The following is a 13,641-nucleotide window of genomic DNA, read 5'->3' on the forward strand; positions in this document are numbered from 1 at the left end:
TAAAAGTTCAGTAAATGAAAAAAAATATTATATTCTGTTATAAACAAAGGTAATGTGACAATCTTTACGTAAGATTTCTAAGTGAATGTTTTAAATTTTAGACACGGGTTGCTTAGGGGTTCCTTAAACAATCCGTATCTAAAATTTAAAACATTCACATTGTACCTGAGGGAGCACATTATTTGTTAGCTTATTTATTTGTTAGTACAGAGCACATTCAACAAGCAGAAGGGATAGGATGATGATGATAAATGCACTTTTTTTTTGCATTTTTGTTTGTTTCTTCTAATGAAAGGCATTATTCATGTTTTTATTTATTTTTGGTCATTTTCTCCCCCATTTCACAATGTTTTATTATGAGTTGTGAATTATATATTTTTTTATTTTAATGCCATTTTACTTCAGAATGAATTTTTTCCCTTTATAAATTGGTGTAAATTTTGCACTGAATTTTGTTATCTTATCATGATCCTCAAATAAAAAGTGTTGATGTTAGTATCCATATAAATCCTCCAATAAAAGTGAGGAACAGAAAGAAAATTTGTTTTCAGACAAGAAGAATTCTTTCAATTTTAAGGCATTATTTTAATTTTTAAATAATTCATTCAATAATAAAAAATAAAAACATTTGATAATACAATATAATTCTGTTGTCTTTCAAGACTGTCACAAAAACTTAATTTTTATTTATTTTTCATCCAGTATTCTTTTTACATTTTATTTTATTTATAAATTACGTATCTATTTTAATCATAACCATATTTTTTATTAAAATCATAAATACAAGTTATTTATATTTATAAATTTTTTCAAAAAGTCAATGTAAAACCTTTTCCAAAAGTTTTAAGTGTGGTTTTTCAAATTTTTAGGTAATTTTTTTTTAATGGTTTTAAGAGGCCTCCTATGCATTTTTTTACAATTGTTAGGTTACCACCTTCTAGCCCAGTTCATCAGTGGGAATTTCATACACATAAAGTATTTTTTAATTTTAGTGTAAAAAAAAATTAATGCTGTACAAACCGATCAGGAACAGTGATGGCACGTGGAGTCTTTCTACATTTATTTTATTTATGAATTACGTATCTATTTCAATTATAACCTTATTTTTTATTAAAATCATAAATACAAGTTATTTATATTCATAAATTTTTTCAAAAAGTCAATGTAAAACCTTCTCTAAAAGTTTTAAGTGTGGTTTTTCAAATTCTTGCATTTTTTTACAATTGTTAGGTTATCACCTTCTAGCTCAGTTCCTCAGTGGGAATTTCATACACATAAAGTATTTTTTAATTTTAGTGTAAAAAACAATTAATGCTGTACAAACCGATCAGGAACAGTGATGGCACGTGGAGTCTTTTTTAGGAATTCTTTGAATCGCAATTCAAATGCCTGCCCTATTGTTGTGATCACATCTTGTGCGAGACCACATTCCAGGACAAAACAAGCACGCCCAAAACTAGTATCTTTAGCAACATATGCAATAAAATCCAGAGTATCCTACAAACAAGACATAGAAATTAAATCCAAATATAATGGACATTATAAAATTTCTATACAATCCAATATTCCATATATATATTTATAATTATTCAATATTACAGGTAAATGAAAAGGGATGCCAACAAAACTATGACAATGCTAGAGGGTGTGAGAAGACTTTTAAAGGAGTCAAAAAATTAAAGTTTATAAACTACCACTTCTAACATATAATAAGTTTGAGTAATTTAAGTTGCAACATTTTAAAAGTGGTTAGCATAGAATCTCTAAACAACTAAGTTTCATAACAGAAGAGATTTTCTCCCTAGAAGAAAATTTCAACTTTAAATAATATTGAAATATTCGTCACATAACTACTTGGCAGTGTTCATCTATAATGGAATTTTTCAGACAGTTTTCTTAAACACTTTTTAAATAAAACTTTCAAACTTTTTCAGAAATAAAAGTAACAATTTAAAAAGCTATGTGATTTTTTTAGAAAAAAATAGGACAACTAAAAATGTTGCTTTGTGCATTTTTTTAAATATAATTATAATCATTTAATAGTTAAAAACTTATCTTAATTAATAACTTATACCACAAGTATTAATTTTATCTACAAGATTACTAATACTAAAATAATTATCAGTAATTTTTTCATTTACTGGAATAAAATTAAATTATGCATTAAGTCAGCGTTTTTAAGGAAATCAATGTAAAATAAATCTATCTTTAAAGTTATTTTTATATGAAACATTTTCTTTGGCAATTTATAACTTTTTGTGGCTAGCATCTATGGGAGCTTGAACTTCTTCTTTCATGCATTTTTGTTTCATTCCAATTATGAGACAGTTGCCTTCATTAACCATTGCAGTGTTCTCCCTAAGCGATTTTAGAAGGGCAGACCACCATGATTGCCATTTAATGAGTCCTTTTTAGTAAAACTAAATCACCTTTCCTTAAAAACACTGCCTTTTATTCATATTTCAATAATAATTACGCATTGGTAAAATTATATGTGCTTATAGGTTTAATTCTGATAACTATTATAAATATTTTTGTTAGTATTATTCTCAACTGGTTAAATTTTTATAGGTTTCTCTTTTTGGAGGGGTGGGGGATATTAATAAATTTTTTAATCGATTTTAAATTTTAAAATTATTTTTCAAATAATTTTTTTTGACAAAAAAAGCACTTTAAATGTTCATTGTCTCATAATTTTCAGTTTAAATTGTAGAAAAAGAAACAGTTTAAATTATTGTAAAAGTTGTTTATCAATCAATTATGTTTTTTAGTTTACTTTTGTAAAAAAACTATTATTGTACAAAATGTTTACTGTTTACAGTAAACATTTTGTACAATAATAGTTTTTTAGGATGTCTTTTTTTTATTTTATAAACTGCAAATTTTTCTCTTATTTTGATAAGGAGAGAGCATTACTTTTTTCAATATACACATAAAATAGTACAAGATGGTGTTTAAAAATTGCTGAGGATACCACATTAATTAAATTAATTCTTTTGAAAAAATCGGAATTTGCTACAAAATTGATACTTATTAATAATAAGTTTTAAAAAAATGACAAAAAACACAATTTTCTCTAGCAAATGATTTTTCAAATGCTTGCCATTTTGGAATTACTTTTTAGATTATGAATTTGATATTTATGTGCTTGCCTCACTAGTTTTATCTAATCACATTAATTCTAGCAGAAATTATTAGGGGATTTTATTTATAAATTTTTTCTTTTTAGTCTCGTGTTCCCGAAGCTCATACCAAGATGGGATTTTTTCTAACAAATCTGTATAAAAAACTTCGATATTGCAGGTGAATGAGAACTTGGAAAGAAAATAAAGAAAGGACAGAATAAATGTCTCATAAACCAAATACCGCATAAGTAATGAAATTTTCATCTTAAATCAGCGAAACCCAAATTAATTTTGTCAGAATCTAAACTATTGATTTGTGTACGTCAGCAAATCAAGTCTTGAGATTCTCTGAATTCNAACGTGGCCTTTTGCTCTTGCCTATCACTAGTGGTTTAAGCTTTTCATTTCCATTCATATTCGCTCCCAGCAAAAGTGTTAGACGTTGCTTGCTGGCTTTTCCAGTGGTGCATTTTTCGCCCTTAAACGATAGAGTTTTATCAGGCAAAAGACGATAAAATAAGCCCGTTTCATCTAGATTAAAAACATTCAAGGCATCAAACCTGGATAAAATGTCCTTGAGAACACTGTTCCTCCAATTTTCTATAGCATCACCATCAACACCTGCGGCTTCCCCACAAATCGTTTTAAAAGAAAGACTATTTCTGTCCTTGAAACGCTCCAGCCAACCATTGCTGCAATGGAAATCTTCTATGTTCAACTCCTTAGCAATTTCCATCGCTTTTTCTTTAAGAATGACGGAAGAAATAGGCTCATTTTGCGATCTTGCATGCTTTAACCATCGAACTAAAATCTCCTCGATCTCGTCAAACTTTGATTTCCTCATTCTCTTTCTGTTGTCTTTGCAGTCTGCTTCTTCAATGGTTTGCTTTGATGATAGAATATCACTTAAAGTAGTTCTCGGAATATTGTGTTCTTTGGCAAAAGCTGTTTTCGAAACATTTGACTTTTCAAAAAGTGCAATTAAGTCCTTTTTTTCTTTAAGAGATAACGAGGTAAGTTTTCGTTTTCCCGGCATTTTGGAAACGTATTCAAATCACAATTTTGTAAGAAAATAAAATGGCCCTTATAGCGGGGCTTACTCGCTATGAAATGAAGTCCCACTGAAGTACGCACAATAAAGAAAAACGTCTACACTCGACTGAATCGGAGCAAGAAGTGAGAACTTTGAACGATTGGCATGCAAAATTCCAAGAATCCAAATCCCCTAAAAGGAAAGGAATGCTCACAGCTGTAGAGCGAACTTCGTGGGTGGTCCGAAATTCCCGGAGATACTTAAAGTGAAAGGGGCGGGTCTGAAAAGATAACAGATAGGTTTGCCATTAAAAAATATAGGTTTGCCATTTTTTGGGGTTGACGAATTATCCGGAGTAGAGTTAAATTCGATGACGGGTAAAAGAGGGTTATTTTACATTATTGTCTATGAGGCTTAGTCAGGACCACAGGAAAACGACGACTTAAGCGGAGTGACGACTTATCAGGGTGACGACTTAATGAGGTTTTACTGTACTTGATAAGTTTAATATATTTCCTAGAAAATATGAAGACAAATTTTTTTTGTGCATTATAAGAAAAAACAATTCTTGTTATCTTTTAAATCTTTCCTTTCTTTCTTTTTTTATATATCTTATCTTTCCGTAAGTATTATTAAAAAAATCTAAAAAGTGTAATAATATTTTTTCAAAAATAAAATAAATAATAAGCATTGATATGCATTTCTTGCAAGAAAAAAGAAACATTTTACTCTATAAAACACTTACCATTTATTAAATTTATTTATTTTTGAATCATTAATTATAAAGATTAAACAATTTTGTGTATAATTTTTTTAACTGGCATAATTTTTTACAGATGTTTATCTAAAAATAGTAGTGCCATTGTTGAAATAGAAGTCAATAGAATAATTTGTCTAGAACTATTTAAAGATTTCAAAGATTTGGGTAGATTTATGTTAAGGTCTGGTGGTTCAACTGTAGCTGCTGGTTTAGTGACAGAAATCAAGTAGCATTAAATCTTTTGGTAAGTCTCATTATAATCTTAATGAGTTGCATTTTAATCTATCTCTAAAATTTATTAGTCAGATTATGTCATTCGCCAAGTAAATTTGTAAAACAAAATTTATGCCAAATGTTTCGTTTAAAATTTTGTTAACATTTTTCACCTGAACTATTTTTTCTGCGTTAAAAAAAAAAATTTTTTATTTATTTGTTGATTTTATATGGCAATATGTTTTTATATTCTATATTATTTCATGAATCTAGTTTTTGTTTCTATGTTTTTAATGTTTTTATTTCTCTATAACATATTATGCGTACAAAAAAAAAAAAATTCTTTATAAATTGTCTGCATTATAGGAAAATATTCCATCATAAAGAAAATATTTTTCTTATTTAAGAAAAATGTTCCACTTCCCTTACATTATTAATTCAATTTAAACTTCAATTCAATACAAATTTTAATTCAGGTAATTTTTATAATAAACTTTTTTTAATTATTTATTAACTTCAACAACTTAACCAAACACTTTTTAAGTAACTTCATAAATATCCACACTTATGTTTTTCAGTGATTTTATTCAACCTGATTTTAGTGTTATTTTTTTTTTTTTTACATTTGAATTCAAGATTATAAATTACATGTAGAAAATTAATTAATGAAACAAAAAACATTGATTCAGTTTTTAAGAAAAAAATCTTTATTAAAACTTACTGTTTAATAGAATATTTTTCATTTTATCATTTTTAATTTCTTAATATAAAGCATTTATGTTAAGTAAAAATTGAAAAGATGAATCAATAAGTAAAATGCATTTAAAATTTACAAGTCACAAATGAACTGTATAAAATATGATCTAACAAAATAAAATATTATTATAGCTTTTATTTAAAAGTTTCTTCCCATAAGTAGTAATAAATTTGTCATTTATAATTTGAAGAATTTAATACTCTGTTATATTGACAAAATCTTTTGTTAGTACAACGTACTGAAAACTGTAAGCCCTTGGTTACACCATGATCAATTATGGTTTTATGTGTAGCCCAACAAAATTATTAGACCTCAATATTTAAAATATTATTGTTATTAAAAAAACATGTTGCCTTTGTTGAAGTTCATTATCAGAATTATTTTTTTTAAATATATTTAAAAAAATTTCTTATCAATCTAAACCTATCCTTATATAAACTATAAAGTATTATGAGAATTTGTTTAAGTGCAATATTATTATTTATTTACAGTTACATGACTGTGTGTGTAGTTATAATGGAATTTTGTGATAAATATGTCTAATTTAACAATTAGATGTAAGGCTGTAACAATTGATATTTTTATTATTATTTTTTTAAATTTTGAACCCTCTGCTATTTCGTTCAATAATTAGTAATATTTTCTATTTCCTATAGTTTATTGTTTCAGTAACTGTTTGTTAATGGTTATATTTTATGGCAGAAATTTTAATATTTAATTAAAAATTCAAATAACAAAATTTAAGATGCTGAAAATAATTTTATAAACATGGTGGAAAAAATGGTGTGGTATGGATCTTAAAATGATAATGATATATATTGTTCCTTCTTCGAATAATGACTTTTTGCAGCAAATTTTTTTTCTTTTTTGATTCATAACTGTGTCATCGAAGTACAACTATATAAATATTTTAAGTACTTAACATCATTGCTTTTCTAGGTTAATGCTTATTGAAATGAATACCTGGCGATAACGATACTCATTTAAGTACATTTGGATATTTTGTAATATATTTTTATTATTCAATTGTTAAATTTGCAAATATTTTGCATCAATAAAAAAATATTAAAATCTTGTTTGTCCTTCGTTCCTTATATCATTCTTATTTGTGTTATATATTTTCCTACATTTTAAAGATCTGAATCCGAAATTAATTTGTTTAATTAGGAGCTAAATTTATTAACTGACTCTAATTGCAAAATACTTATTAATTACAAAATTTTGTTTATAATTTTCAAAAATTAAGATTTTTACCTTGGAAAGCACCCCTTTCATTCTTTTGCACATGACAGATTATCAATTAAATATTTAAGACACAAATTTTAATGCCAGTTTTTCTTAAAAGTTTATTTTTCTTAAATTTTGACAGCTTCACTTGAGCTATATACAGTGGTCGCCTCCTATAATATCTGCTTTTTCAAAACATATCTGCAAAAACGGTGTAATTTTAAAGTCAAAACAATGCTAGAACTATCACATTTGTTAATAAAATCAAAACTGCCATTTTAGAAATAAAATTTTTGTTCAAAACTGTAATTTTAAAAAATAATATTTTTGTTTTAAAAAATTAGGAATATGTTTTTAAAAAATTAAAGAATCTGCTTCTTTTTTTTAATGATTTGCAATTTTCTAACGTTTGGAAGTGTAGTAGATGCATAAAAATGAATAAAATTAATTTTTTCCCCTAGAAACGAGAACAAAACTCTTTTTCTTCATTAGGGACAGTACGGGGTAATCTGTACGGGGGAACAGATACAGGAGGATGATCACCAGTATTGATGTAATGTTTTGCATATGGAGTTGCATCTCCCCCTGGTTCGAAGATTCTTTCATACTGTTTCAACAGGGTGTTGAGTTTGTTTTTTTCTTCACTTGACAGTTGTTGACCTTCTTCCTCTCTCAGTTGACAAGTATTGGATTAAGCACATAGCGTATTCTTGATATCACACAAATTGGCTTCCTCAGCAAAATTACATTTTCGTCGGGGAAAATCGCTGAAAAACCATCTGCGACTTTTTAGATCAAGGACGATACCAGCATCTTGAAGGAAATCTGTACCAAGGAGAGTACGATTTTCTTTAGCATGGGGTAATGCAATTAAGTTTGTTTTAAAGACTCTTCCTTCAAGTCCTATATCTACCAAAGTAGTGAAGGCTTCCACTTGTCGTTTTTCTCCGTCAGCAAGTGTCATAGTGAGTTGGGTCTCTTGAAAGTCTGCACCTTCTTGTTTGAGAATTTGATACAACCGTTCTCCAGCAATACAATGGCTTGCTCCACTGTCAGCACATGCAGTACCTAAGAGTCCATTTACTGTTATACTCAATATAGCTAGTTGTGATGATTCGTCTACACATGACTGGAAGAGGACGTTTCCAACACTGGGAGAAGAGTTTGTGCTAGATGGATTGCATTTAGGACAGCGAGATTTGATAATGCCAGGTTCACCACATCCATAGCACCTTCTACCAGTTCTGCTCTCTTCAAATCTGTCATTGTTTACTTTATGATGTTGATCATCATACATAAAATCATTTCTTCGCGGAATTCTTTCATAATTAGAAAAGTCCTGCTTGTTATGACTTTGAACTCCAGTATCTCGCCTATTTTCTTGTCTGAAAGAATGCATGTTATATTTCTGGTCATATTGTACCCTGGGACTACGCGAATACTTGTTTTGGTTATAAAGTCTTTGTGATTCTGTTTGTTTCAAATTAAGCTTCTTTTCTGTATTTGTTTTCTGCAAATCTTTTTTGTTCATACGAAGATTTTCATACGCATCCATTTTCTCAATTAAATCTTCAGGCGTTTTCCATTCACACCAGACATCTAAGAAGTGCTCTTTAGCTTCTGGAGGAATTCTTTTCTTCATTTGATCGACGATCATCAAGTTTTTTAATTCATCAAAAGTTTTAATGTCTAATTCCATTAACCAATTTTCGAAAAAAGTTTGGAGTTCAAAATGAAAATCTTTCCAAGTTTTCTCAGGTGTTTTTCTGTGAGTGGCATACAACTGTCGAAGCTTTTCTGCACTTAGCTTAAATCTTTTCAGAAGCATTTCTTTGATATAGTCAAAATCTTGGGCTTTATCTTCTGCTTCTCTTGCGATGAGTTGCGCAATATCGTTTGGCAGGACACCAAGTAAATAAGCTACCCAATTCTCTTTGTCTACTTTTAAAAATTTCAATTGGCGTTGAAATAAGTTGAGATATAAAACCATATCGTCCTCTTTGGGATTGAATTCAGGTAGTAATTTCTTTAATTGTAAGTTGACAGGACAACTACTAGTTAAACCAGATGATGGTTGTATGAATTTTTGGGCTTCAATTTGCAAACGTAATTTTTCCAGCTCAAAATTCTGTTCTTGTTCCTTTTCTTTCAATATTCGATTTTGTTCTTCTTCTTTTTCTCTATTTAATTTTTCGCTTCTTTCTTTTTCGACTCTGTCATCAATAATATTTTGTAACACGTTGAGGCAAAATTCTTCATCGTATGCTTCATTTTCTGTGATCAGTTTCTTAATTTGAATGACTTTAGCATCGGGGGGAACCTTGAGACCCATTTCTTCAGCTAATACACATAAATCGACCTTTTTTCCCTTTCCTAAAAATGTCATTGTAGCAGATTGTGAAAGCACCACTTAATAGATATTGTTTAATACCCCCAATAGTCTTAAAATGTCACTGATAATGAAATGTCACTTATTATTTAATATAAAATGTTTCTAATTATAGATACCCTATCACACAATATTACTTGAGATAATTTGAACCAGTTAATATAATCTATTCAAACAACCAATATTGTAAATAAATCAACATTTTGAACAATAAACATTATTCTGTATAAACACTACACAGACATTTTACTTTTATTTTTCTGGATAAAATTCTATTAAACCAAGATAAAAAAAAATTTTTACCAAAATACACTACTCTTCATTTATCAAAATTATCCACCTTTGTTACTTAAGTGTATTCAATATAGAAACATATATATAAAACACATAGCAATAGAAAAAAATTCTTCTCCTTCCTTCCTTTTTTTTTTTTTTAAGTAATAACAAGTAGAAATTTTAATAATAAAACTATACTACAAGTTACATGAATGAATTAAAAAGAAGCAACATATTCTTAAATTTCTTTTCCTCTTTCTTAGTTTTGAAATTTCTTTTTCTTTTTAAATAACAAGTTTTATTACAACCTTAGCTAAATTCAATTTATATCTGTAATTGAGATCAATGAATATAAAACAAAATGCAATATAACAACAACTAAGACATAAGTTCTTTATAATCATTAACATAAGTTTCAGTTTACAAACACTCTCATTTTACCATGAAAGAAATTCGTCTGTGGTTTTGGCGCCACAGAAAGCAATAAAGAAAGAATCTTGTCTGATTCACAGATGCGCAAGTATTAATCGAAAGTGATATTCATAAAATAATATTCAAACAGATGAATAATTTTAAACACACTTTTTAAATGAGAAAAGAAAAATCAAAGCTCAAATATTTTAGAATGCAGCTTTTTTAACTTTTGCACAATATATATTCATTTTGAAACATAAAAAGATAGCTAACTCTCATAATATATTTCTCTATCTACCAGATTCTTAGTTTATAAAAATTATTTTTAGAATGAATGATTCAAACTATTTATATATTTAAACTTCATACACAGAATTACTATACAACATAATACTTTTCATTAAGTTTCAAATCAATCGATAGAAATCTTACTACTATAAAAATTGTACTTATCAAAGTTGAGCGGGAAAGGGTTTTCCCGGTTTTCCTCGTCTAGCTGGGGTAAGCTGGGAAAACGGAAATACTGAATCAAAATTCAGGAAATCGAGTTACGGGATGACCTCATTAAATTCCACAATTTGAACAGGACGTTCATTCACTTTCTGAAAAAAAAATTTGAGCCAGCAAGGAACCGTTAGTTCGGCCACGAGTTGGGCGTCATTTTTGTAGGGGAAGTCCTGGTTTATTTGTATTTCTACCAATTCACATAAATAATGAAAGACTAGAAATTATCTAACTCTAAATATTTATTGAAAAGGACAAAACACATAAAAATAAAACAAGGATAAAAAAATACAAGAATTTGGAAGAGGGGGTTNGGCTCGAATTAAACGTCCGTGCATTACGGCGGTTCCTGGCAGACTGTCTTAGTTCACCGCCAGAGGCGCTGTAATGGGGGAAAGAGGAGAGTTCGTTACACATTCCAATTATGAGACAGTTGCCTTCATTAACCATTGCAGTGTTCTCCCTAAGCGATTTTAGAAGGGCAGACCACCGTGATTGCCATTGGATGAGTCCTTTTTAGTAAAACTAAATCACCTTTCCTTAAAAACTCTGCCTTTTATTCATATTTCAATAATAATTACGCATTGGTAAAATTATATGTGCTTATAGGTTTAATTCTGATAACTATTATAAATATTTTTGTTAGTATTATTCTCAACTGGTTAAATTTTTATAGGTTTCTCTTTTTGGAGGGGTGGGGGATATTAATAAATTTTTTAATCGATTTTAAATTTTAAAATTATTTTTCAAATAATTTTTTTTGACAAAAAAAGCACTTTAAATGTTCATTGTCTCATAATTTTCAGTTTAAATTGTAGAAAAAGAAACAGTTTAAATTATTGTAAAAGTTGTTTATCAATCAATTATGTTTTTTAGTTTACTTTTGTAAAAAAACTATTATTGTACAAAATGTTTACTGTTTACAGTAAACATTTTGTACAATAATAGTTTTTTAGGATGTCTTTTTTTTATTTTATAAACTGCAAATTTTTCTCTTATTTTGATAAGGAGAGAGCATTACTTTTTTCAATATACACATAAAATAGTACAAGATGGTGTTTAAAAATTGCTGAGGATACCACATTAATTAAATTAATTCTTTTGAAAAAATCGGAATTTGCTACAAAATTGATACTTATTAATAATAAGTTTTAAAAAAATGACAAAAAACACAATTTTCTCTAGCAAATGATTTTTCAAATGCTTGCCATTTTGGAATTACTTTTTAGATTATGAATTTGATATTTATGTGCTTGCCTCACTAGTTTTATCTAATCACATTAATTCTAGCAGAAATTATTAGGGGATTTTATTTATAAATTTTTTCTTTTTAGTCTCGTGTTCCCGAAGCTCATACCAAGATGGGATTTTTTCTAACAAATCTGTATAAAAAACTTCGATATTGCAGGTGAATGAGAACTTGGAAAGAAAATAAAGAAAGGACAGAATAAATGTCTCATAAACCAAATACCGCATAAGTAATGAAATTTTCATCTTAAATCAGCGAAACCCAAATTAATTTTGTCAGAATCTAAACTATTGATTTGTGTACGTCAGCAAATCAAGTCTTGAGATTCTCTGAATTCCGCGAATTAGCAGAAGAATCACATGCCTGCTTATATGCGCCGTTGGAATAGTACTCACTATTAGAAGTAAATACAAATTTAAAATATTTTGAGAATGAGAATTCTTCTCAAATTCATTTTTGAGTACAGTAAAATTAATAGGTAAACTAAAAGTAACTCTCTGTTTCATTTATCTCTTTGCAATTAGTAAAAGAAAAAAAGCAACCAAAATGGTTGGCAAATGACTTACCGCATCTCCACCAGACGCAAAGGATACATTGGGCATTTCATGATTAACAATTATCTGTAAAGTTCAAAAAAGATAATTAAGCATAAAATTATATAATATTAAAATTTTGAAATGTATAATAATATCTCTGTAATTAATTGCTTAAACCAAAAAATTATTGTACCTATTTATAAAATTCATTTACCAACTTCATGCAAAAAATAATTTGCATTTCATAATTAAATTTTTCAATAGTAAAAAAAAAATCATACTGGCCATTTTATCATTTTAAACTATGTAATTTCTAAAAAAATGATAACAAAAAATTGAATGAATTGAAAAAGAATTTTATCTCACTTCTTCATTTAAACTTATTTATTCAGCATCATATTGTCATTTAGGTAAAAAGTCATTTAAAATCATCATACATTATTATCAATTATATTTATCTTTCAGGGTTATTACTCAAAACTACCACTTGTTTATTCTTCTGAAAATAAATATATATTGCTAATTACATATTTATTTTCATATCCATCACAAGTTACATGCATACTAATATTTATTGAACAATTACAAGAATTTGATTTTTTCTTAAAAGAATAGAAAATTTATGACGGGAAAAAACACTTACTTCTTCGGATTCCATTACAGATAGATTCATACATGCACTTGTTATGACTAAATTTGCATTAGAGCCAGCAAAATCCATGTTGGGTTTTTCTGCCAGCATTCGACAAATTCGTTTGTCTACCTAATAAATTTAAAATCTTATTAATGAACATGATTTTCAATACAGCATACAAAAGGAACAAAGGGATTAAATTGAAAATAACTTTTTAAATTAGGAGCTAACTATTGCAATACTTATGGCTCAGGTCAACCTAGAACACTGTAATAGTTTGTTAATGTTATGTGGTAGACTTTAACTAAAATTATGTTTAGTGAGTTTTAACTCTACAAGCTTATCTTGCGAAAGTAGATCTTGGTGTACTGTTAAAAATTTAATATTGATAACATAGAGTTTAGCACACATGAATCAGCTAATTTCAAATATTTATATTTTTGAAATTATTACTTATATCACAACAAATGATGCATGAAATTAAAGAAAAAATATAACAATCAGAGTTTTAAGTTAACTGCGGT

At 27.8% G+C, this 13,641-nt stretch overlaps 1 protein-coding gene across 1 annotated transcript in view; it reads right to left on the minus strand.

The window, feature by feature from the left end:
- The window catches only part of LOC107451463 (SHC-adaptor protein), a 35,336-nt gene that overhangs the window by 10,663 nt on the left and 11,032 nt on the right, over positions 1 to 13,641 (minus strand). Inside the window, exons 5-7 of the mRNA XM_043044459.2 lie at positions 13,127 to 13,246; positions 12,514 to 12,567; positions 1,325 to 1,497 (exon numbers count right to left, since the gene is read on the minus strand). Coding sequence (XP_042900393.1) covers positions 1,325 to 1,497; positions 12,514 to 12,567; positions 13,127 to 13,246 — 347 coding nt within the window. The remainder of the gene's footprint in view (positions 1 to 1,324; positions 1,498 to 12,513; positions 12,568 to 13,126; positions 13,247 to 13,641) is intronic.

The sequence above is a fragment of the Parasteatoda tepidariorum genome, chromosome 5 (assembly GCF_043381705.1).
Source record: "Parasteatoda tepidariorum isolate YZ-2023 chromosome 5, CAS_Ptep_4.0, whole genome shotgun sequence".
Lineage (NCBI taxonomy): Eukaryota > Metazoa > Arthropoda > Arachnida > Araneae > Theridiidae > Parasteatoda > Parasteatoda tepidariorum.